The following is a 23,448-nucleotide window of genomic DNA, read 5'->3' on the forward strand; positions in this document are numbered from 1 at the left end:
TTTCCCTAAAAATATTCTCAGCATGTGCTTGCTTGAGCAGGACTTAGATTTTCCAGACAATGATTGGAGGCTGGAGGGAAGAAAATCCTTTTCTAGTTCTTTCTGTCTTTTCTGTTTGATTCTCTCTTCTCCCTTATTTATTTCTGAGCTGTGTGAAAGAGAGAGAAAAAGAGTGAGAGAGAGAACTCTCTGTATGCTTCTCCTGTACTACAGGCCTGAAAAGCATTCCTTTTATTACTGTTATTATGAGGATGATAGTTTGGGACATAAATAATTCACTTGGTGGAGAGAAAACGTCGCTTTTTCTTAGCTGCTTTAAATGATGTAATTTCTCTTGTTGTTTCTAAGTATCCAGAGAGATATTGCTGAGGTCATTAATTGGGATGGGACTTTTCTAAGCCTAACAACATTTGCCACCTTATCTTCACCCTGCATGCAAATCAGGATGATAGGGAGTGGGTATATTGTCTTATAACCAACCACTCCCGTAAACAAATCAGAACAAATGCTCAGTAAATACTAGATATAGTATAACCACTACATAAGCTTTGTCTAAGCAAATCAGGGTGAATGCTGAATAAGCAGGTCATGTGGAGGAGCCCTAACTCTTCCCTTTTGTGCTATTTCTCTTATCTAAATTGCCTTGTGATCAGCTGGCATTATCTTGGTTCTTTCCTAGGGTTAGGGTAACCTGTATGCTGGGTCTCATGATTGTTATTGGGGGTGGGGAGTTGATTCTATTTTCCTGGTGTGCTGTGATACAAATCTAGGAGGAATGCACACTCATCTTGTGTTGATTGTATATGTGGGGACTATGTGGGGACACCAACGTTTTGCTTTCTTCATAGGATCTTCCCATTTGTTTGTTTTTAAAATGCATTTTAGGTTGCATCAGAGTAGACCTGTTGAAATGAATGGGCATGATGGACATAGATCCATTCATTTTAATGGGTCTCCTCTAGGACTTAGTTGGCTAAAACTCTTTATATCCCACTCTTCCACCAAGGAAGAGTTCCAACTAGTGTTTATGTTTTCCCCTTTTTCTCTTGATTTGTCCACACAACAACCCTCTGAGGTCAGTTAGGCCCAGACAGTGTGTCTGGTCCAAAGTCACGCAGCAAAAATTTGAACGAGGGTCTCTTCAGTCCCCATCTGGTCCTTCCACTTCGTGCTTGTAATAAATAGACTGCCTGCTTGCCACAGGGAAACTCAGCTCCTTTTAAGGTGCTTTTTTTGCTGATAGCCGCAATAAATCTCTTTAGTCCTTAAGGTGCCACAAGGTGCCCTTTTGCGTTTTCTGTCAAGCTGGGCGTTTCAAAACCACCTTATTCTCTTTTAAACCTTTTGGCCTTGTATTCTCAAATTCTTCTTCACTGCAGCTGTTTTTTTCCCTTCAGCTTTTTCCCTCTCCCATTTGGAATGTTCTCTTTTTCACGGCTCATGGTTAATTGCCCCTTTGGTGTGCTAGTGATTGGAACTCTATTGAACATTAAGGTTAAATGATGATATCACAACTTAGTATGTTTGCATTTTACATCCAATTGCAAACACAAACCCTTCGCCTCATTAATCCTTCACAATCTTTTTTTTTTATTTTTTACTCTTCCTAAATGAAATCGTCGGTTTGGGATGCATTTATTTTCTCCCTAACAGCCTCATGACAGTTACGCCAGTGGAGTTCACATCCAGCGTTGTTTCCTGGGTAGAGACTAGTACCTGCCTTTGATGGATGTGCACGTGTGCAATTATTTTTACGGTTCCATTTAATTAATGCTGAACCTCCTCACAAGCTTAAATTAGGAATGGCTTCCATTGTAAGTATCAACGGATGGAGGAAGGTTATAGGATGTAAACAGCTCAAAGCAGGACAGATTGTGAAAAGAACTCCACAAAGACACACAACAAATAAGCAGCACTCCCTTAACTGTGTTTTAAACATTGTCTATTTCTTGATTTCATTACATCTGATGTCAAGCTGTTACTAACAGCGATGGGTAAAGTTTATTCCCCTCATCTGAAGAATACCTAAATGTAAAATAGAGAAGATGAAAGAAAAGGGAAATTCCTTCCTATTTTACTAAGCTGTCAGACTTCTTTGTTTTTATGTATTTGTTTCCTCTACTCCAAATAGATAACTAAATAAATGCAAATCACCAAACACTCCCCTCCTTAAAAAAAACAGAGTATAAAGCACCTAATAAATGTTGCAAAGAGGCAGGTAAGAATGGCTAGGAATGATCCAAGGGTTCTTTTTTGAGAGATGCCTGCAAACAGTCAAGTTGCAGATTATTGCTGCATGTCCCTGCAAGACAGAGGTCTGAGCTAAAACAGAGTCACATCTCACCAAATAAATCCTGTGTGGTGTTAGCAAACCGATTCTCTGTGTCAGGCTTCCTTAAACTCAGCCCTCCAGATATTTTAAGACTACAGTCATACCTCGGGTTACAGCTGCTTCAGGTTGCGTTTTTTCGGGTTGCAAACCACCAAAACCCAGAAGTACCGGAACAGGTTACTTCTGGGTTTCGGCAGTTGCACATGCACAGAAGCACTAAATCACGCTTTGCACATGTGCAGAAGCACCGAATCACAACCTGTGCGTGCGCAGACATGGGTTGTGAACACTGCGGGTTGCAAACATGCATCCCGTACGGATCACATTCGCAACCCAAGTGTTCACTGTACAATTCCCATCATCCCTGACCACTGGTCCTGCTAGCTAGGGATCTAGGGATCCCTAGCTAGGGATCATGGGAGTTGTAGGCCAGAAACATCTGGAGGGCCGAGTTTGAGGAAGCCTGCCTGTGTAATGATCCTTATGCAATCAAGGTAGCACCACACATGAACTAGAAAGGAAGTAACATCAAGCCTGAGAGCACCCCCATATTTGCAGGAGCACCAAACCACAACGCTGGAGTCATCCTGAAAAAGGCAGGATTTAAATAAAGATATAATCATAATCATAATAGCTTTTAGAAGCAAGAAATTCTAAAATGGAGAACACCTTAAAAACAGCCAGGTGAGTATCCCCATGGCCACATAATGCTTGTTGGTGAAGAAGGGATGCTGTTTTATGAAAGGGACATGGCTGGTGGAAGCCTTTAACAGGGCAGTACTCTGTGCTGTAACATTTTGTTTCTGTTCCTGATTGCCAATAAATAATTATTTTATAAATTATCTATTTATTGGTATTTTGATAGTGTATTTTGATCTTGGTTGCCAAAAAGCTGTTGTTCTTTAGTGGTTGGGTTCTGCCAAACGCTCATAAGTATTCTGAAGCAGTACATTTCTGTAACGTATGTCAGAACTTCTTTAAAAAGAACAAGTGGAACCTGCAACAAAACGTTACAGTGCGAAGATTTTTATAATCTGTCCTGTAACCAGAGGATAGAGTTTTGTCCTTATTTGGTTGCGTGGGGGGGGGGGGTAATTGCTTGGATTTTTAGTAAAGTTCCAGATAGTTTTATTCCTTTTTCTCTTCTTTCTGCTAGTGTGGCTTCACCAACCCATTATCTCTCAAGGTGACAATTGGCTTGCTTGTAAAGAATGATTAATTGATTGATTATATTAAGCTTACCAGACATTCCCGTTTCCTGGGGACAGTCCCCAGATTTACAAATCAGTCCCCATACAAAATCCATTGAAGTTGAAAAGTGTCCCTGGATTCATTGAAAAAAATCTGGTAACCTTAAAATATATTTCTATGCTGCTTTTCATTCAAATAAATTCCACAGTGATTTACTAACAATAAATAAGAATAACATGATAGAACATAATAGAAGTGATCATTGCAATGCTACTTTACATCTCCATACTGGACATAGAAAAGCAGAATATCAGGAGGAAAGGACATTTTCTGTGTGGATGGATTTATTTATTTTCCATAAGGGTATGGAGGAGCATTCAGTCACATAATCCAGTCATGTGATCCTCATACTTGTGGTCTGATGTTATACAGCTGAGACACAGGTTGACCACCTGAGGATGATGATGTCAAAGCTGCTCCATGCCTGAGCTTGCTTCCTACAGTATTTAGTGCGAACCCCAAGATACATGGAAAAAAAATGATTTAAAAAGAGGATTTGGTGCCCTCTTTTGGATCAAAATTTTAAAGTGGCCAAATCCACTTGTCCAGAATCAGAGGTAGTAAAGCACTGAAAATATATCCTGAACAGCAGGACCAATATTTTGCATATATAAACATAGAGCCATATCAGTGCATACATTTAGCACATGTCACTACCATGCCTTTCAGTTTCAGAGAGTTGCAGCAAGCATTCACAAAAAAAGGACTCATGTGACATCTTAAAACCACAGAGCTGTTACTCTCTTGGGTGCCACAAGACTGTCTTTAATGTGTGCATGTAAAACAAATTTTTGTGTCCTTGAGGGCTTGGCAGAGGTCTAGATATTCCAAATAAAGAAAAAGCACCTCAGGATTTCAACAGGAGTCCGCTTATGAGCCATGAAAAAGCACCCACACATAGTTGTTCAGGCAGTAGTGTTTATTCTCTGCTAGCATTGCTTTAAACAGCCACAAACAGCCGGGAGAGGGGGGGAATAGTATGTAAAGGGAAATCCTACTTTAAAAGCAGCTGGCAGAGTTTAGCCCCAGAAGTATAAAGCTGTTAGGTGGATAAGAGCTGGCGCTGAAATATGGTGTTTATCTTGACTGCCAAAGGTAAATAAAAAGGTTAAATGAGCTCCTTTCCCGTTTAAAATAAATAAGTGATTAATAGCTCATTCTGCCAACGGGAATAATTTACTACGGTCGGGGCTGTGCTTAATGTGTTTCTCAGGCCTCTGCCGTGCTGTAATTCACCAAAAGCTCCCATTTTGGAGAGCGGCTGTGAGGGTTGGGTGAGGGGTGCAGAGAGTGCTCCACTATCAGAGGCTGTAAGCCTTTGAATGCAAGTTGGGATCGCAGGTAGGGAGAATTCTGTTGCACTCGGGTCTTGCTTGCTCGCTTGCCATAGGGATAATCTCCCTGGAATAATAAAGGAGCGCTTGCCAATCTCATGCAGATTTATAGCCTCTTTTGTCCTTCTTTGGCAATGCTGAGTCGCCACCTTACCTGAAACTAATCTTCCCCTGTCACAAAAGAACACGCCATGTTGCAGTGGCTCTCCTGGACAAGCTCTTAGTCTGCAGAGGCTGGGCCACTAATTAGGAAGCCCTTTGATTGACTCCTGCTGCTGTAGTGAACTGAACTCAATAGAAGGGTCATGGCCAGAATATGCAAACTGCTTCAACTGGGAAGTCTTGCAAGTGAAGGTAGAGCTATAGGGATGCAAATGCTGTGATCTGCGTAATTGAGCAGTGATGGGTGTTCCACATGGCCTCACACAGCACTGTACAAAGGAACAAAGGAAGCAGCCTTATAATGAGTGAAACAACTGGTCTATCTAAACCAGTACTGCTTACTGTAATAGGCAGTGGCTCTCCAGGGTTTTGCATTGTTGGAGGCTGCACACCAGAGACGTCTTGCCCGTAGAGGCAAGTGGCGTGGGGTGCCAGGGTGCCAAGTTCTGGAGGGCACCAGGGTTAGAGGCGGAGGCTGGAAGCGGTACCTCCCGGCATCAGCTTGCTGCCCTCGCCCACCTCTGTGATGCTGTGCTGAAGCAGCACCGCGCCCAGAGCCTCCACCTCTTCCTCGCCGGAGGAGCTGCCCTCCAGCTGCTGCAGGCCTCCTCCAGCGGGGAGGGATCTTTGCACCACGGCTCCAGATATTCTTAAGACGGCCCTGCTGCACACTAGCAATCAGACGTAGGGAGAGTGCTGTTTCACTCAGGTCCTGCTTCTTGGCTTCCCATGGGCAAATGAGGTTGAGGTTGAGGTCTGTACAGAAGTACAGTGGTACCTCAGGTTATATACGCTTCAGGTTACAGACTCCGCTAACCCAGAAATAGTACCTCAGGTTAAGAACTTTGCTTCAGGATGAGAACAGAAATCATGTTCCGGTGGCGCAGCGGCAGCAGCAACAGCTGGAGGAGACCCCATTAGCTAAAGTGGTGCCTCAAGTTAAGAACAGTTTCAGGTTAAGAACAGACCTCTGGAACAAATTAAGTACGTAACCAGAGGTACCACTGTACTATTTCTGGGGGACAGGGGGCGGGTGTGGGTGTGTGGGGATTCCCTGGTCCTGAGCGGGGTAACTGTGCCCCTGAAGGACCAGGTGTGCAGCCTGGGAGTCATTTTGGATTCACTGTTGTCCATGGAGGCACAGGTCAATCCTGTGTCCAGGGCAGCTATCTACGAGCTCCACCTGGTATGCAACCTGAGACCCTACATGCCTTTGCACTTTCTTGCCAGAGTGGTGCATGTTCCTGTTATCTCCCACTTGGACTACTGCAATGCGCTCTATGTGGGGCTACCTTTGAAGGTGACCCGGATACTGCAACTAATCCAGAATGCGGCAGCTAGACTGGTGACTGGGAGTGGCTGCTGGGACCCTATAGCACCAGTGCTACAGGATCTTCACTGGCTCCCAGTACATTTCTGAGCACAATTCAAAGTGTTGGTACTGATCTTTAAAGCCTGAAATGACCTTGGCTCAGTGTACTTGAAGGAGCGTCTCCACCTCCATTGTTCAGCTCAGACACTAAGGTCCACTTTCAAGGGTCTTCTGGCAGTTCCCTCACTGTGAGAAGTGAAGTTACAAGGAACTAGGCAGAGGGTCTTCTCAGTAGTGGCACCCTCCCATCAGATGCCAAGAAGATAAATAACTACAAAATTATTAGAAGACATCTGAAGGCAGCCCTGTTCAGGGAAGTTTTTAAACGTTTGACATTTTATTATGTTTTTAAATTCTGTTGGAAGCTGCCCAGAGTGGCTGGGGAAACCCAGCCAGCCAGGTGGGTGGAATAATAATAAATAAATAATTTTATTTTATAAGTTTGGCCACTGTGTTGACAGGATGCTAGACTAGATGGACTAGTGACCTAATTCAGTAGTGGGGCTGTATGCCTCTCTCTAGCAAGCAAATATTTGTGCTCTTTGCTGACTTTTCAAAAAGAAAAGATAGCAGGAGTCATAGTGGTGGTGGCTTTCCATCTATACCTCTCTCCTCTTAGGTTTACCTCCGTGTTTTCTTGCTCTGCATAGAAATTGTCATGGACTGGTTGAATGCCAAGGAATGGAGGGAGTAATCAGTTGGGGAACCACCAAGGGAAGAAGTGTCAAGGCCCAGAGAGAGCTAGTGGGATGATGCTGAGTGGTCAGAGGGGGGAGACGGGGAGGAGAAGGTGTTGGAAGGTGAAGGGGTAACAGGGCTTAGTGAGCTGGGAGAGTCTGTGGCAGAGAGAAGTCAAGAATCAGAGGCAGAAGCTGGCAAGTGAAAGAAGGGAGGCCAAGAGGCAGAGCTGAGTCTGGTGGTGAAGAGTCATTCATTTCATTCATTCAGCCATTATTGGCATAGTTTAGACAATAAAATCCTAAAAGAGGGGAAGAAACAACATTGGTAATCCAGACATATTAAACACATAAAGCGTATAAAAAGACTCAATAGCCACCATTAAGTAAAATTAAGTAATTTTAGATTGATTGGCTATTAAAGACATACTCGTCCACTCTGACCTTACATTGGCATGTTCTCCCACTATTTCTAGCTTGATGGGTCATCATAAATGTAGCAGATGTGTATCTTGCCAGTTTGTGTTACAGACAAAAGAGATCTACGATGCTCAGTCTAACTTTAGATTCACTATCCGCCACTTCAGTACCTGCCAGACCAAATATGTGGTGTACTTAATTAGGTGTCCTTGCAATTTAATTTACATTGGATCTACTACGCGGGCTGTCAGTGTCCGCATTAGGAAACATCAAGCCCGCATTAGGAATCAAGTCATGAAGGCACCGCTAGTTGAGCACTTTGTAGAACACCATCATGCAGATACAGATCTACTCTACACAGTCTTATAGGTTAATCAGAAAAAAAGTTGGGATGAGGAGAGATTATGTCAAATTACTGTACTAACAAGAAACCAGACTGATCTATCTGTTTAAATCTCTGCACCCTGGGGGTCTAAATACTGAATTTGATTTTAATTGTTTTGTTTAAGTTTTCTGTCAAGATGGCTACTGTTGCTATGTTCTTTGCTATATTTCGGATAATGTACCATTAAATTTCCTGTAAATCTATGTGATTCATTGCACCTGTTGAGAGCCTTTATAATGCCACTAGGGTTTGGCCAACAGCATCAGCTTACTACACTTTTTAGTGGTAGCTGATCCATGGCCATTTGATGTACCTTTGGGGACTATTAATTTGGTATGTATTTATTATTGGTTGGTTAACATGCTGATGAAGATTTATCATTGAAACAGTTCATTATCCTGGAAGAACTGTACTGTCTGCTGCTGTGCTTGGAGCACCCTATTACAACGTTTGGAGCACCCATCATCTCACGTTTGTAGGATATAGACTGTGGAAAGGCATTCTGCCTCCATTTCAGTGATCTTTGACTGTGAATTACCACTCCTACCATCCCTGTTCATGGAACATTTATTTGATTCTTATTAGTTTGTGACTCCATGCGCATATTATATGTCTTCTGTTTATGAATTTTGAAACAGTATAGTGTTATAAAAATATTTTCAGTATATTGTTAGGTGATGTGTTGCTCGTTGTTGTTCCAAGTGTAGAACCGGAAATTTGTCCCTTTTGAAATTCACTTTGTTAGTTTTGGCTCAGTTCTCCAATCTGTTAAGGTCTTTTTTGAATCCCAGTTCTGTCTTCTATGGCATTAGCTACCCCTCCCAGTTTGGTGTCATCTGCAAATTTGATGAGCATCCTCTTCATCCAAATTATTTATAAAGATGTTGATTAACAATAGGCCCAGGACAGAACCATGATGGCAAGACACCTTCTAGCTTTCTTGCTGCTCTTGCTTCAAGAGCTGGAATTAGGCCCTGTGGGCAGCTGTGGCCACATGTTAGTCTGTTGAGTGGATTATCAAGCTTGTAAATCAGGAAACAGGATTACAGAGAAGAAATGCCTTGATTAAGATGTGTTTCTGGCAGAAGCTACATTAATAGCTGCAGATCCTCCCCCCCCCCCCGACTCCTGGGCTGCATTCAGACAGCACTTTTTCTTTTTCCTCATCTGATGATTTCCACATTTAATGTGTTCTTTCACACAATGTTAAAGCCATTTCTGGAATCCAGCAGAAGTTTAGCATTCATTTCTGTGTGCATTGCTTTCGGAAAACAATCCATTTGCACCAGCATTTCCTTGCAGTTTTCATGTATCATGCCATGCAATGAAATTTGTGGTGGTCTTCTGGAATGCAGTTCCCTCCTGCTGCTTCCATGAGTAAATCATGGGGGAAGAGAAGCATGCATGCACATAAAGGGTGGCATTATGTCCAGTGATGTTTGCTGTTGTGTCTAGGGTTGGGCACTATCACCATCTTAAACATCACAATATACCAATATATCACTATGACTGAAGTAAGGATGGAACTACATCAGAAGCAAACAGGGTCATGTCTTGGCAACTGCTACTACTCAGGGGTCTAAAATTGATAAATTTTACTTACCTTTAACATACTGTTAGAACTGTTATTTTACAGTTCAGGTAATTTTTAAATCAGCGCATTTTCTCTAAAATTAAAGCTGTATAAGTATAGTTAAAAAGTTAAAGGGATGCCTGACCGTTAAGTCCAGTCGTGAACGACTCTGGGTTTGTAGCGCTCATCTTGCTTTACTGGCCGAGGGAGCTGACATTTGTCTACAGACAGTTTTTCCGGGTCATGTCGCCAGCATGACTAAGCTGCTCCTGGCGAACCAGAGCAGCGCACGGAAACGCCATTTACCTTCCCGCCAGAGCGATACCTATTTATCTACTTGCACTTTGACGTGCTTTCAAACTGCTACTATAATTATAAGTAAAAAATTGAAAGAATGGATTAAATTTTACAGAGCAAAAAAATTATTAAACGATTTAATCTGTCTCAGCTAACTGAAGAGTAATTTAAGTAGAGTAAATGCCTTCCCCTCCGCAGTGACCACAGGTAGATACTCACAAATTCCTTATCAAGTGCACCTGTGTGCCTGCAGTCAGGGAGTACCAGATTCACTGGACCATATTCTGTTGGACTGCCCTTTGCACAGCAGAGTCTGCAAACAGATGCTGAGCAAGATGCCGGACCTGCAACCCATGGCTCTGAGAGAAAGCCAAATGAGGTTCCTCCTAGAGGACAGGGACAAGGACATTACTGCCTCAATGGCTTCCTTTTTAATCTCCATCCTACCCGAAAGGGTTCTTAATGAATCATCCCTCTAGGGAATAGACAGAGTGAAGCAGAACAACTGAGTGCTTTGCGACCCTCGAAAGCCTCACTCCTGTCCCTTTTAAATCCATTCCACTGACTTGAAATGCCTTAACTTGAAATGCCAATAAAAGGTATTTGTATTTGTATTGTATTGCAATTTACAAATGTCAAGTTGCATCTGCTTCCCCACTCAGAGGGCCAAGTGCAGCTCCATGTATGTGTGTGCTCCACCGAGTTCTACTAAACCTACTTCTACTTTCCTGGGAATAAGCCCCATTGAATTCAGTAGAGCTAACTTGTGAGTAGGGACGCGGGTGGCGCTGTGGGTAAAACCTCAGCACCTAGGACTTGCCGATCGCATGGTCGGCGGTTCGAATCCCCGCGGCGGGGTGCGCTCCCATCGTTCGGTCCCAGCGCCTGCCAACCTAGCAGTTCGAAAGCACCCCCGGGGGCAAGTAGATAAATAGGGACCGCTTACCAGCGGGAAGGTAAACGGCGTTCCGTGTGCGGCTCTGGCTCGCCAGATGTAGCTTGTCATGCTGGCCACGTGACCCGGAAGTGTCTGCGGACAGCGCTGGCTCCAGGCCTCTAGAGTGAGATGAGCGCACAACCCTAGAGTCTGGCAAGACTGGCCCGTACGGACAGGGGTACCTTTACCTTAACTTGTGAGTAGACACACATTTGCTTTCACTTCTTACTGACAAACACCTCATCATTCTCACTGCACAACTACCCAACCTCCCAGCTGTAATGTGGCCAGTTAAATCCCCCCTCCATTTCCCCTATTGTGACACTGAAGCCCAGCCCCCTGCCCCTCCCCCCAAATCCCTCATCCCACCAATCTCTCACTTTTTACCATCCATAAAGAGCCAGTAGTAGTTAGAATGTTAGACTATGACCAGATAGACCCAAGCTCAACCATGATACTCAATGGGTCTCCATCTCTCAGCTTATTCCACCTCTCAAGATCTTAACTAGTGCAGCTGCTTGAAAAGGAAATACATTCTAATTCCGTCCGTCCCCCCTTCCTTACTGCTAAGTGAATTACCACAGCCTCTTCCCAGGGAGTGAGAATGCTGATTTCCTTTCCAGCTCGTGCAGCAACACATTGTTCTGCCCCATCCCCATGTTTTAAAAACCTGTGCAGGTTCTAGGTAATCAGAAAATGCAATATCCCTGTCACTGACTTTCTGAAGATGTGTGGCCTGGGTAATTTAACCTGTCAGCGCCATCAATCATGGAGGCGCAACCAGCAGCTGAACAAAAATGGAGGGGTGAAGAATGGCAGGCAGCTGTGCAATGGGCTGCAGTCTTCTAAAGGCACCCCCCCTTCCTCCTCTGGCTTGTGCCTTTTGTGTGGCAGCAGTCCATTAAATGCTCCCTTAGTCAGTGAGCTGTCTTGCTTTTAGCTGAATAATTAAGTGCTTAAACTAGACATTAAAACATCTTAACATAGGTGGGTTTTGAGTCGTTTGAGCCTCAACAGTTTCCCTTGGCTAAATTACAGATATAAAACTTACATTCTTGTGGAGGATCATTTCCTGCAAAAAGAGATGTATATAAAACTGCAAAAAGTGCTGTGGCCCCTTAGAGACAGAAACTGGTTTAATGAAACATTTAGTTTATTGGGCTTTACTAACTGGCTTATGGCAGTGACAATTCTCAAAGCGATCACAATACTACTTATGGTCTTGCTGCTGTAGATGCACAATGCACAGGACTACAGTCGTCGTCCCCCCCCCCCCGCAATAAATTGTTAAAGGTATCTGTGCATTTATAGTAGAAAACTGAAAATAAATCACCTACAATAGCACTCTCAAAGTTCTGATCCTTAAGCAGCCAAAACAACATCATTCTTGTACAAGAAGTGAAGGTATAAAATATAAATAGATCTGGGGTATCCTCCAAAATGTTGCAGAAGTCAGAACAAAATGAGCCTTGCCCCCAAACACCTTTAGGAAAAAACTCAGTGTGAAAGCCCCTCCTCAGCCCAGTGAACATTGGTACATAACATCAGCCTTTGGTCGGTTGGGTTTGGCATAAATATCAGGAGTCTAACCCCCTACGCTGTCCTGCTTCACACATCTGTGATGTCTGCATGCTACACTCCAAGACCACCACTCCAGCAAGGGCAGTTAGGACCTTACATTGGGAAATGGCTGGACTTGGAAGCAGCCTGATCCCTGTTAGAATTCCTGCTCCGTGATTGCACTCATGGGATTGTTGTCTATCACATGATGGTATATGTTTTGACTCTACAAAGTGGGAAGTGACGGAGACAGGATGTTTGTGCTACTGTGTTCCATGAAGTGGGACCATTGTCCTTTGTTCATTCTCTTTGTTATCTGATGCTAGAGAGAGAGGGAGCCATGTTGCAGTGCTCCGTGTGTGTTTATATGTAAATAAAGTAGATTAGCCAAAATGCTGAGTTGCTGAGGTCTGTTATGCAAGCTGCGCAAACTGCGGATCCCTAAGTGTGCTGATGTCTGTTGGCATTGGTCGCTGTGATGTTCGGGCTGAAGAAAACTCATGAAGCTCCTGAATGATCGACCAGGAGGGAGAGAACATGCTAGTCGGTCTCTGCCAGGGTCCTACCCTGTCATGGGGTAAAGTGAAGCAGCTTGCTTCAGTCACCACAATGAAGTGGCCACAGGATGGGAAATAGATAAAAGCAGGAATGGACAGTGCGACAAGACCTCCAGCAAGAGGTATGGGTATCATTTGGACTCTACTTTAGGCAACAGGATGTCTGGGCCAGCAAAACAAGGTGGTTAAGATATAGCCCAAAATTTCCCCATGGACGACCTTTCTAGATATTCTCCAAACAGGGGCATTTTCCAAAGTATTGCAAAGCTTGGCAACTTTTCAGAGCTGCGAGAAGAGTGTGTTGAGAGTGCAGCTGAATCTGTGCCACTGTCAGGGTCTGTTGTCTGAGCAGAAGCCGCAACACATTTTCCCTTGAAATATTTGTCTCCAGTTCTTGGCTGGGTGGTTTGCTACCATCTAACTCTAGTTTTCCTGAAGAATTTCCTACACTTCAGAAGCATTCCCACGTGTTTTCTCCCTCCCAATGCTAGTGTCCTTGAGAATGTTTTCAACATAACCTGCTTCTCTTCCTCCACTCCTGAACCTGTAGAGGCTGCAACTAGGGAAATTAGGTAGCACAGAGCTTCCTCGCAGCTTAGGAACATGAGAATTTACCCAGTCACTGAATAAATCCAACCCAGGCAGTTGCTATCTCCTTTAGGACTTCAAGAATTGAATGGTACTGGGTCATTCATGAGAGCACTTTATTGCCCTAAGTTGTGCGCTTGTGAACAGGTACGGTGCCAGATTTTTAAAGGGGAGAATTCAGGGTGCCTCACCTTCCCTCCCCCTCCTAATAAAAAAACAGGGCAGAGCCCAGTCCTGTTCACATTTTATTTGCCATTGCTGTAGATCTATTGGCTGGACCACTACATTTCTGGTAACTTAAAATGATGGGTGCTCGATATGGATGGGTGCTGAACTTGGTTTTCCTGCTCACTTTGTTTGAGTTTAGCCATAGATTCCTGCCCCTGCCCCCAGATCTAGGCCTCAAAATGCACACTCTCAAACATTTAATAGAGGTAACATAGGGACTATTGTATCCTTACAGCACCCTTATTCTGACAGCAAGAAATTGTAGCCTAAGGACCCCTTGTCTCATTGCATATTTCCCTCCAACATGTTGTATTAATTTATTCTGAAATAGCAGGCTCTATATGGTGCCAATAGTTCAAAATGAACTTTGCCAGCGGCAGCATATGATATCATAGATTGGACACTTGGTGATATGTTGATGAATGGCCCTAGGTCCTAGCAACCAGTGTCAAGATACCTACAAGCTGGTGTGTGTGTGTTAATGTCTGAAGAAGTAGCTCAGAACTAAAGAAAGGCAATCACACTGGTTAGAATGTCTGTCTGAGACTAGGGATGCTTGTGTTTAAATGAAGCTCACTTGGTGACTTTGGTCCAGTAACTCTTTCAGCTGAACCCAACAGGATTGTTGTGAAGATTAGCTGGGTGTGTCTGTGTGCACACAAATGCACACAGCTGAGAGCCTTGGGGGCAATATAAAAGTAAAATGATAAAAACTAGGGCTCAAGGGATTCAACTAACACAACATTCTTTTAAAGACATCCCCAACTCTTTCCCCAAATTAAAATTAGAAACAATGTTTTACCAGGCACAAGTATCATTAAAGAGAGCCTGTCCCTTATCGGTTGAATGCAGGAAAACAATGGCTTCAGAACTAAAGAACACGTTGTTGCTTTGCAGGAAGTAGTATCTGAATGCAGAAATGGAAGATTTTGCAGTGTGGGGAATAAGCCTTGCTTATTACACGATCTTCCAGGTCTGGAGCTTTTGCAGTAAGCCAGAAGCACACCGCCATGCCATATGCAGTAGCTTACTATGTGCAGGGCTTTGTGTTAGTCAGATTGCACTCATGCCATAATTTTCAGAGAAATCACAATTCTATTAATATGGCTCCCACCATTGTTCCAGTGCAAAAGCTTACCAGGAGGTGGAGGAATGCCAGCAAATCGCAGCCCGGGCATTGCTAGTTCATAGCCAGAGGGCTTCAATTAACAGCCACCCAGAATAATGATTTGTTTCTCTTTGATAGAATTTTACAGAGGGTTTTGGTTGTTGTTAGGTAACACCACCACCCTAGACATCTTTTCCCCTGCCATTTCTTTTTTACTTTAGCATCTCTTTAACTTTCTATTGGTAAAGAGTAGAAATCCAGACTTGAAAGACTAATCAAATAGTATAAAATGATAATGCATACAGTTCCATGTTGTCTTAGAAAAAAAACCCACAGTGTTCTTCATCCAACTAAGTTCTACTCAGAGTAATCCCACTGAAATTAATAGATCTTAAGTTAGTAATGTCCATTATTTTCAATTTATTTATTTAACAAAATTTATGCATGGCTTGACTGTAGTAAAGTTGTTTTCAAGAAAACTATATAATTATGATTAAAATACAATGATAGTTAAAAACAGTTAAAACATTAAAAAAATAATAATAACAGCAAAGGAAGGAAGGAGAAAGCCAATAGTGGGTATACTCTGAGTCGGGCTAACATTGGAAACAATAAATTTTGTTTGGTAATACCAAACCTTGTTTGGATATGGCAACCTTGACATGGTAGGATTTTTTTAGATTCTACAAAGTCAGTCTCCTAATGATTGTTGGCAACCCTTGGTATAGCCTGTAGATCTCCATCGCTCTCTTAATCGGCAACAGTATGAAGCATGTTCTTGCTTAAGAGACCTCACTATCACAATAGCAACTAATTGCTTGCTCTCTAAAGGCTGACGACTGTGTATAGCACACACATTTCAGTGTGTTTCACAATATTTAAAATCTCATTTTATCCTTATACAATAGTCTAGATTGTGTGTACATAATTTGATAAACACTCTGTAGTGAGCTTGATGAAGAATCCCCACCCCCTTGTCTTCTGGCTGTGCCAGAGGTTGAGATCTTCTACCCAAGTGACATTTCCTAGAATGTGGGAAGCCAGTAGTGTTTTTAGCCTTAAATATGTCAAGGGCGAGATAGCCATTAATTTCACCCAAGCCAGCTCTATAACATAGCCTGTCTGGCAAATAAGAACAGGGATGGCTCTAATTTTTAGCCTTTTAATTTTTTATTTTAAAATGTATTTTATTATAGATTAATAAAAAATGTGGATCTAAAATTTCACAAGTCAGGGCTTGTCCACATTTCTGCTCATCTTAGAAAGCATGGGTCTGAAAGGTTTTTTGCTTGTCCTGTGCAGTCTCTGCATGGGTGCAAGAGGTTTTCCATTTGCTTTGCCACTTTCCCCTGAAAAACCTGCTCTTTACTGCTGAATTGGAGCAAACAGGTTTTTGCAGATTGATATTTGCTCCAATTTAGTGAAAAAAGCGAAGGTTTTCCCAGGGAAAAACAGTGGGAGAAACAGAAAACTGCTCAGCCCCATGCCTAGAAAGCACAGAACAGGCAGAAAACCTATTGGACGTATGCTTTCTAGGGATGGGGCAAGCAGAAGTGTGGATGAGCCCTGAATCAGAGCAAATGTCAATCTGTGGAAAACCCAATTGACCTTTGCTCTGATTCAGCAGTAAAGAGCGAGTTTTCCCAGGGGAAAGCAATAGGACAAGCAGAAGTGTGTATGAGCGCTTTGTGAGGCAGACAGGCAGTGAGTGTCCTCCAACCCCCAAACAAAAAACACTTTAATATATTTGCCTCTTCCCCTCTCTCTGAGCTCCTAGCCCTGCTAAATACCATATTTTTCACTCTATAAGACGCCCCAGACCATAAGACGCACCTAGTTTCTTCAAGGAGGAAAACAAGGAAAAAAATATTCTGAATCCCAGAAGCCAGAACAGCAAGAGGGAGTGCTGCGCAGCGATCCCTCTTGCTGTTCTGGCTTCTGGGATAGCTGCACAGCCTGCATTCGGTCCATAATGACGCACACACATTTCTTCTTACTTTTTAGGAGGGAAAAAGTGTGTCTTGTAGAGCGGAAAAAACTGTATCTCATTCAGGAATTCAGTCTGCGCGTGTGGTCATTGAGCTGATGCTTCTCCAAACACAGGCTCCAAAAAAATGCCACCATATGGTCACTCTCTCCCAACTATCCTTGATAATTTGAGTACAGTTCACATGGTTCACAACTGGTTACAAAATGGCTTTCCTCTGACTCTCTTTGGAGACTTTGGTTCTCTGTTAAATGGTTAGGTGTGAGGTGGGCAACCTGCATCAGCATAGAGCTGGCACAGGATGCCATAGCCAACAGCTTGAGACAGGTGCCTTTGGGATGCTTTTCTATACCCACACTCAAAGCCATGCCCTGTCTTCGGGGGAGTTCATTGGTTGAGTCAGGTCATCATGGAAATACCCCTCCTTATCTGCTCCTGTTGGTTGAGTTGTCCATCATGCCCTCGGCAAAGATGGTGGATCTTCTGCATCCCTTATTTGTGAGGCAAGGGGCAGGCCACCTCAAAATGGATCTCCAAACATCCAAAGGGTGAAACATATTGAGGTACAACCCAGACATTTAGGATGGGCACCCATGCCTTAGGTTGGGGAAATGACTTGAAACTATCAGATTGGAGGCTAGAAGCCAGACATGTAGAAAAGTCATATGATCTCATTAAAAAGACTTTTTGGGGGGCAGGGGATCAAATGTCTATTAAACAATATAAAAATTTATATAAAACAATACAACACTTACATAAAAGGATGGAACTCCTGATAAAAAGGGGGCAGGGCTTCTGCCACTTTTTGTGAAGACAAAAAGCATGCCTTCTATTCTTCTCAAGTCAGTGCATTAAGAAAATAAGAAGAAGCTTGACTGTGTATATTGACAATATTTATTTTGATTCATTGGCCAAATCTATTATTTACTGGTCAGATGCTCAGCCTGACCTACATCTCAGCACAGTTTCCATCACTCTTTCCAAGAGATTTTCACATCTCTTCGTGGTTGCTTGACCTTATTGCTTCCCTCCCAACCAACTTCGGTAAGGATGAGCTCTGTCAGGTTAAAAATTTCTTTTGGTTCTTGGTTTGGAACAGAGGTCTCTTAAAGGGGCCAGTCCTCAGTACTACTTACAACTGAAAGCAGCTTTTGTGTCTTTAACAGCTCTCCATTCGGTTCAGTCCTCTGCCTCCTTGGCTTGAAGTGATTAAGATTTCCATGGGCCAGGGGGCGGCACTTTCATTTGCAGTTCTCTTGCCAAGAAGCGTGGAGGCTGCACTTCTGCGTAGAATAATAAAGAATTTTTACAACAGTAAAATACTTTAATGGCAGTTTAAAGGGCCACTGTCAGCCCCCAGAGGCCTCTTTCCTTTTAACCTTCTTCACAGAGTAAGAGGCGTGCGCCAAACATTTTCACAAGGCCTTTCATTTTGCTTTTCTTCTTTGGTTTTCCTTACCTGTACAGTTTCAAAATCACCAGGAGCATGGATCTTACAATGTCCAAAAGCAGGAGACTTTGGGGGAAAGGTCTGGTAGAGAAGACTGTGTCAGGGACTGGCAGGAGGTCAAGGAGAGAGGGGATTTGTGGGCAGAGGAAGAGAAGAGTGAGGAGAATGATCTTGGGGAAGGTGCCAGTGATGCGTAGGGTTCCATGCCACAAGTGAGAATGAATCTTCCCCTGTCACCAATTCCTTCATTGATGCCTGCAGTATTTGTGAAGTGATTGCCGGAAGAGGCAGAAGAAGTGGAGCAGGAGCCAGAGGCCAGTCAGCAAGAGCAAGGGAGAAAAGAGCAGGTTCAGGAATTGAGGAAAGAGCCTTCAGGGACCCCTGAACTCTTAGAGGCTACTATGTCTCCAGAATTCCCTGGAAACCCACCCATCCATGCTGTCTCCCTGCTTGAGGAGGAGTTTAGAGCAGTCTCTGAGAAGGAGCCAAGGCTACTCAAACACAACACAGTCATACCTCAGTTTAAAGATGCTTTGGGTTAAATCTTTTCAGTTTGCGTCCCGCGGTGACCTGGAAGTACTGGAAAGGGTTACTTCTGGGTTTTGCTGCTTGCGCATGTGCAGACACTCAAAATGACGTCATGCACAGAAGCAGCAAATCGTGACCTGCACGTGCGCAGATGCGCAGACGTGGGTTGCGTTCTGCTCAGGTTACAAATGGGGCTCCAGAACAGATCCCGTTTGCAACCAGAGGTACCACTGTATCTTTTAAGGGATGGTGGTTGGGGATATTCTATTGCTCCAACTATCTGAGACTTGCACAGATCTTCAGCAGTGGCTTGCTTAGACAGCTGACTAGCGAATAGCTTTGTTGTATATCAATTGTGCATTAGGACCTGATTTAACCAATAAAATGATAAAAAGCAAAAGTCCAGTGTGTTGAACCAAGGTGAACTATTCTTGAAGCTCTATAAACATCATCTTGGTTGTCAAGATAACCCTCCGATTAATTGGTAGTTGTTGTGACAATGAGCTAAGATGTGTTTATATTCACTTGCTTTGAGGTTGTGCTTATCTTTGGGCTTGGGGTGCTGGGCTCTGAGCCCAGAAAGGGGAACTATCTGTGAGACTTGGGAATTTGTCCCTTATGCCCTCATCTGGTCAGGTGAAGTGATGGGTAGGCCTGGCCAAAGTGACGTCTGCTGCTTTGTGTATAAAGAATGTAGACATGTTTGCTTGGGTTCAGACAAGCCATCTCTTTGCTGTGGTGTCCGTCCCACATCTGAAAAGGCTTGGAGACCTGGCAGGCTGCTTTGCTGTAAGTCTAGACCTTCTTTAATAAAGCACCAGAACTGATCACTCTGACATTTGGACATCCTTCTTTGGTATTCCTACTTTGGTGTAACCACTCCCTCGAGCCCTCCTTTGGGCCTGCAGTTCAGAAAATCCATTCACTTGTCCCCGTTGGTCTGGTTGTGTTTTGGGTCAGACTTGTTTTCTGGGCAACTGTTTGCCATGATCACTATCACTAATCCTCAATTTCATTCTCTGTAGGTGGGATTGGATTTGGCCGTGCCAAAGGCAACTCTGGCTCTGAAGCAGATGATGAAACTCAGTTGACCTTCTACACTGAACAATACAGGAGCCGACGACGTAGCAAAGGTGAGGAGGGGAGCAAATTTGATTTAATGGCTTAGGCCACAATTGGTGAAGGTGTGTGATGCAACAACGTTGCTGAAGCTATATGTATGACTGGATGGTTGACTGCCTGGGAAACATTAAATAATTTGATAAAGCCTAGGAACTTAACCATCATGCAACCCATGGGCTGTATCCAGCGGCAGTTCCAGTGAAGGCCGGTCTACTAGGGCGAATGGGGCACTTCCCCACCAGCCTCAGTCTACCCTGGGCCGATGCCCACCTGCCTGCTTTCCTACTTACAACCCACCCAGTAGGGTGGCACTACTGCTGGTCTCCCTGCCTGTCACCCTTCCAGTCCCAATATGCACTATCCTGCACTGGCAAGTCCTACTCAGAGTAAGCCCATTGAAAATAATAGACATAACTAATTAAATTCATTAATTTAAATAGCTCCACTCTGCGTTGAACTTAGTTGGTTATAAGCCCATGTGTTCAACTAGAATCAGATGTTCCTTGCTGTTCTGCAACTGTCTGTACCTGCCTTCCATGGAAGTGGATTCTTTCTGTTTCTTTTTCCTTTCTTTCCCCCCCTTTCATTTCCGTTTCCTTTTCTCTCTTTCCTTTCTTCTTCCTGCTTATTTTCTATATCTTACTGTATTGTGAAAAACTTTAACAAAAATCTCAACGGGCTGCAGGGGGAGAGAAAAAAAGAAAGAAAAACCAGTGCAGCAAGGCAAGGAATTGGCTTGGTTGACCACCTTGTCTCCTTCTGCGCTACTTTCTTTCTTCTTGCAGGGAGATTTATTTTAATGTGTTTTATTTTACCTGAAGCAGGTATCTTTCACATTGAAGTGATACAATCCACTCTATACAACCAATAGATTGCACCACCTCATTTTGCTGTATGTGTAGAACAGGCTATAGGCAATTCTAGAGAAATGCAAGAAAAGGAGAGCAGGGAAATCTCCCAAGTTGTGTCATCTTTCAGTTTTAGCAGAGTTCGGAGGCTTGTTCTTTCTCCATTATTTTAAAGCCTTAGTTTCAGAGTGTGTCCCACACTTGCTTCCCTCCCCACAAAAAAAAAAAAGTTCTAATCTGCATTTACATTCCTTTATTTTTTGTGACAAGAGGTGATTTTGAAAAATGAGTGTGAAGAAATAATGAAGTTGCAGGGTGCTTTGAGCTCAGGAACGAATTACTGTTTTGTGCGATGGCTTCTGTGCTTTGCATTCACTATCTGTACTTAAGCGTAGCAAGATGCAGGATCAGAAAGTTGCCTCTACTATCCTGGGAAAACACAGTGAAATTTATTTCAGTGATTAGGTTTTGGCATGCATAGGAACATGTTCGTTTTGGGGCAAAGCTGGCTCAGTGGTTGCACACTGTATCAAACACAGGTATAGTTCGGAAACAGACACATGCTGATGGTGCACCATCTTTCATTTTGGAAAGTGAGAATCATAGAATTGTAGTGTTGGAAGGGACCCTAGGGCCATCCAGTCCAACCCCCTGCCATGAAGGAAACTAAACAAAGCATCAATGGCAGATGGCCTTCCAACCACGACTTAAAAACCTCCAAGGAAGGAGAGTCCACCACCTCCTGTGGGAGTCTGTTCCATTGCCAAACAGCTCTTACTGTCAGAAAGTTTTTCCAAATGTTTAGTCGGAATCTCCTTTCTTGTAAGTTGAAGCCATTGTCTTGAGTCCTTTTCCCACCCTCAAGATCAAGATAAAGCAAGCATGCTCCCTCTTCCATGTGACAGCCCTTTAGATATCTGAAGATGGCTATCCTATCTCCTCTCAGTCTCCTCTTTTCCAAGGTAAATATACCTAGCTCCTTCAACCATTCCTCATAAAGATTGGCTTCTAGACCCTTGATCATCTTGGTTGCCCTCCTCTGCACACGTTCCAGCTTGCCAACATTCTTCTTAAATTGTGGTGCCCAGAATTGGACGCAGTATTCCAGGTGTGGTCTGACCAAGGCAGAATAGAGTGGGACTATTACTTCCCTCGATTGGGACACAAAACTTATGTTGATGCAGCCTAGAATAGCATTAGCTTTTTTTGCTGCTACAATACACTTTTGACTCATGTTAAGCTGGTGGTCCACCAAGACGCCTAGATCCTTTTTACATGTACTGCTAGTAATAGGGTTGCCATATTTCAAAAAAGTGAAGATCTGGACAGGACTCTCAGGGGAAGTGGTGGAGCAAATAGAAGTGCTGACAAGCCCCGAGGGAGATTCAGGATTGTATCCAATCTATCCCAGGATAGATCTGACCCAGGATGATCCAGGACCAACTCAACCATTTTGTGGTTTGCCTCAAGTACCAAAACGTATTGGGCCAGCCCTGGTGCCAACAGGATTGTATCAAAAAAGGGGGCACCAAGAAGCAAGAGTGAAGCACCAGCATGGCCCAAGCCCCAAACTGATTCAGGGTCCTTGCACAGTTTTAATTAGTATTTCAACCCTAATTAAACATGCAGTTGGCTGGGGGAGGGGGGAGAATGAGACACAAACAGGCTGCATCCTTCTCCGTCTCTCCTCACTGTCAAACCTCCCAACTTTTGGGTTGTCCTGGGTTGGATCAGTTCCAGCCTCAACCTAATATGGCTAAAACCCTGGTCCATCTGAATTTACCTGATTTGGTTCAGGAAGGACCTATGATTTGGTTGGATCTGGCGCACAGCTTTAGTAGAGGAAACCAACTATAAATGAAGTGTTCCTGTTCAGAGTCCAAGCTTTCCTTCCCCTTCCAAGCATTCTGCTACTCCTTTTCCCATGCTTCATTCCCTGTCCTTTTCCATTGTAGTTATTGGAAATTTTCAGTTCTTCCCACTCAGTTCTCCCCCAATTTACCTACCGTATTTTTCGCCCTATAGGACACACTTTTTCCCTTCCAAAAATGAAGGGGAAATGTGTGTGTGTCCTGTGGGGTGAATGCAGGCTTTCGCTGAAGCCTGGAGAGCGAGAGGGGTCGGTGCCCACTGACCCCTCTCGCTCTCCAGGCTTCAGGAGAGCCCCACCGCCAGCCCCACAAACTCGGGGGACAGCGGGAGGCGCAGCGTGCCTTTCCCACTGTCCCCCGTCTTGGTTAGAAGGCTGGCGGGGGGGGAGAAGCCTGCTGCTCCCCGTCGCCAGCCCCGCAAACTCGGGGGACAGCAGGAGAGGCGCAGTGCGCCTTTCCCGCTGTCCCCCGTCTTGGTTAGAAGGCTGGCGGGGGGGAGAAGCCTGCTCCTCCCCATCGCCAGCCCCGCAAACTCGGGGGACAGCTGTCCTCCCGCTGTCCTCCGAATTGGTTAGAAGGCTGGCAGAGGGCTTCCCCCTCCTCTAGCCCCGCAAGCTCCCAGAGCGATGCCAAAGCTGCACGCAGCTTCAGCATCGCTCACGGTCCCGATCTGGGGGCTGGGGGAGGGGGAAGCTCGGGCTTCCCCCGCCCCAGCCCCGCGCCTGGGGGGGGGAAATATTTTTTTTCCCTTTATTACCCTCCCCCCCAAGTCTAGGTGCGTCCTATGGGCTGGTGCGTCCTATAGGGCGGAAAATACGGTAATTTCCCTCTTGTAAATTTTGGAATTATCTTGGCCATGCT

General features: G+C 44.1%; 1 protein-coding gene across 2 annotated transcripts in view; it reads left to right on the forward strand.

The window, feature by feature from the left end:
- ASTN2 (astrotactin 2) overlaps nucleotides 1-23,448 on the forward strand; it is a 656,733-nt gene that overhangs the window by 274,066 nt on the left and 359,219 nt on the right. For both annotated transcript variants that reach the window (XM_083422898.1, XM_083422897.1), the window contains exon 5: nucleotides 19,772-19,879. In XM_083422898.1, coding sequence (XP_083279024.1) covers nucleotides 19,772-19,879 — 108 coding nt within the window. The remainder of the gene's footprint in view (nucleotides 1-19,771; nucleotides 19,880-23,448) is intronic.

This window comes from Podarcis tiliguerta (assembly GCF_965153285.1).
Source record: "Podarcis tiliguerta genome assembly, chromosome: Z".
In the NCBI taxonomy this organism is placed as follows: domain Eukaryota; kingdom Metazoa; phylum Chordata; class Lepidosauria; order Squamata; family Lacertidae; genus Podarcis; species Podarcis tiliguerta.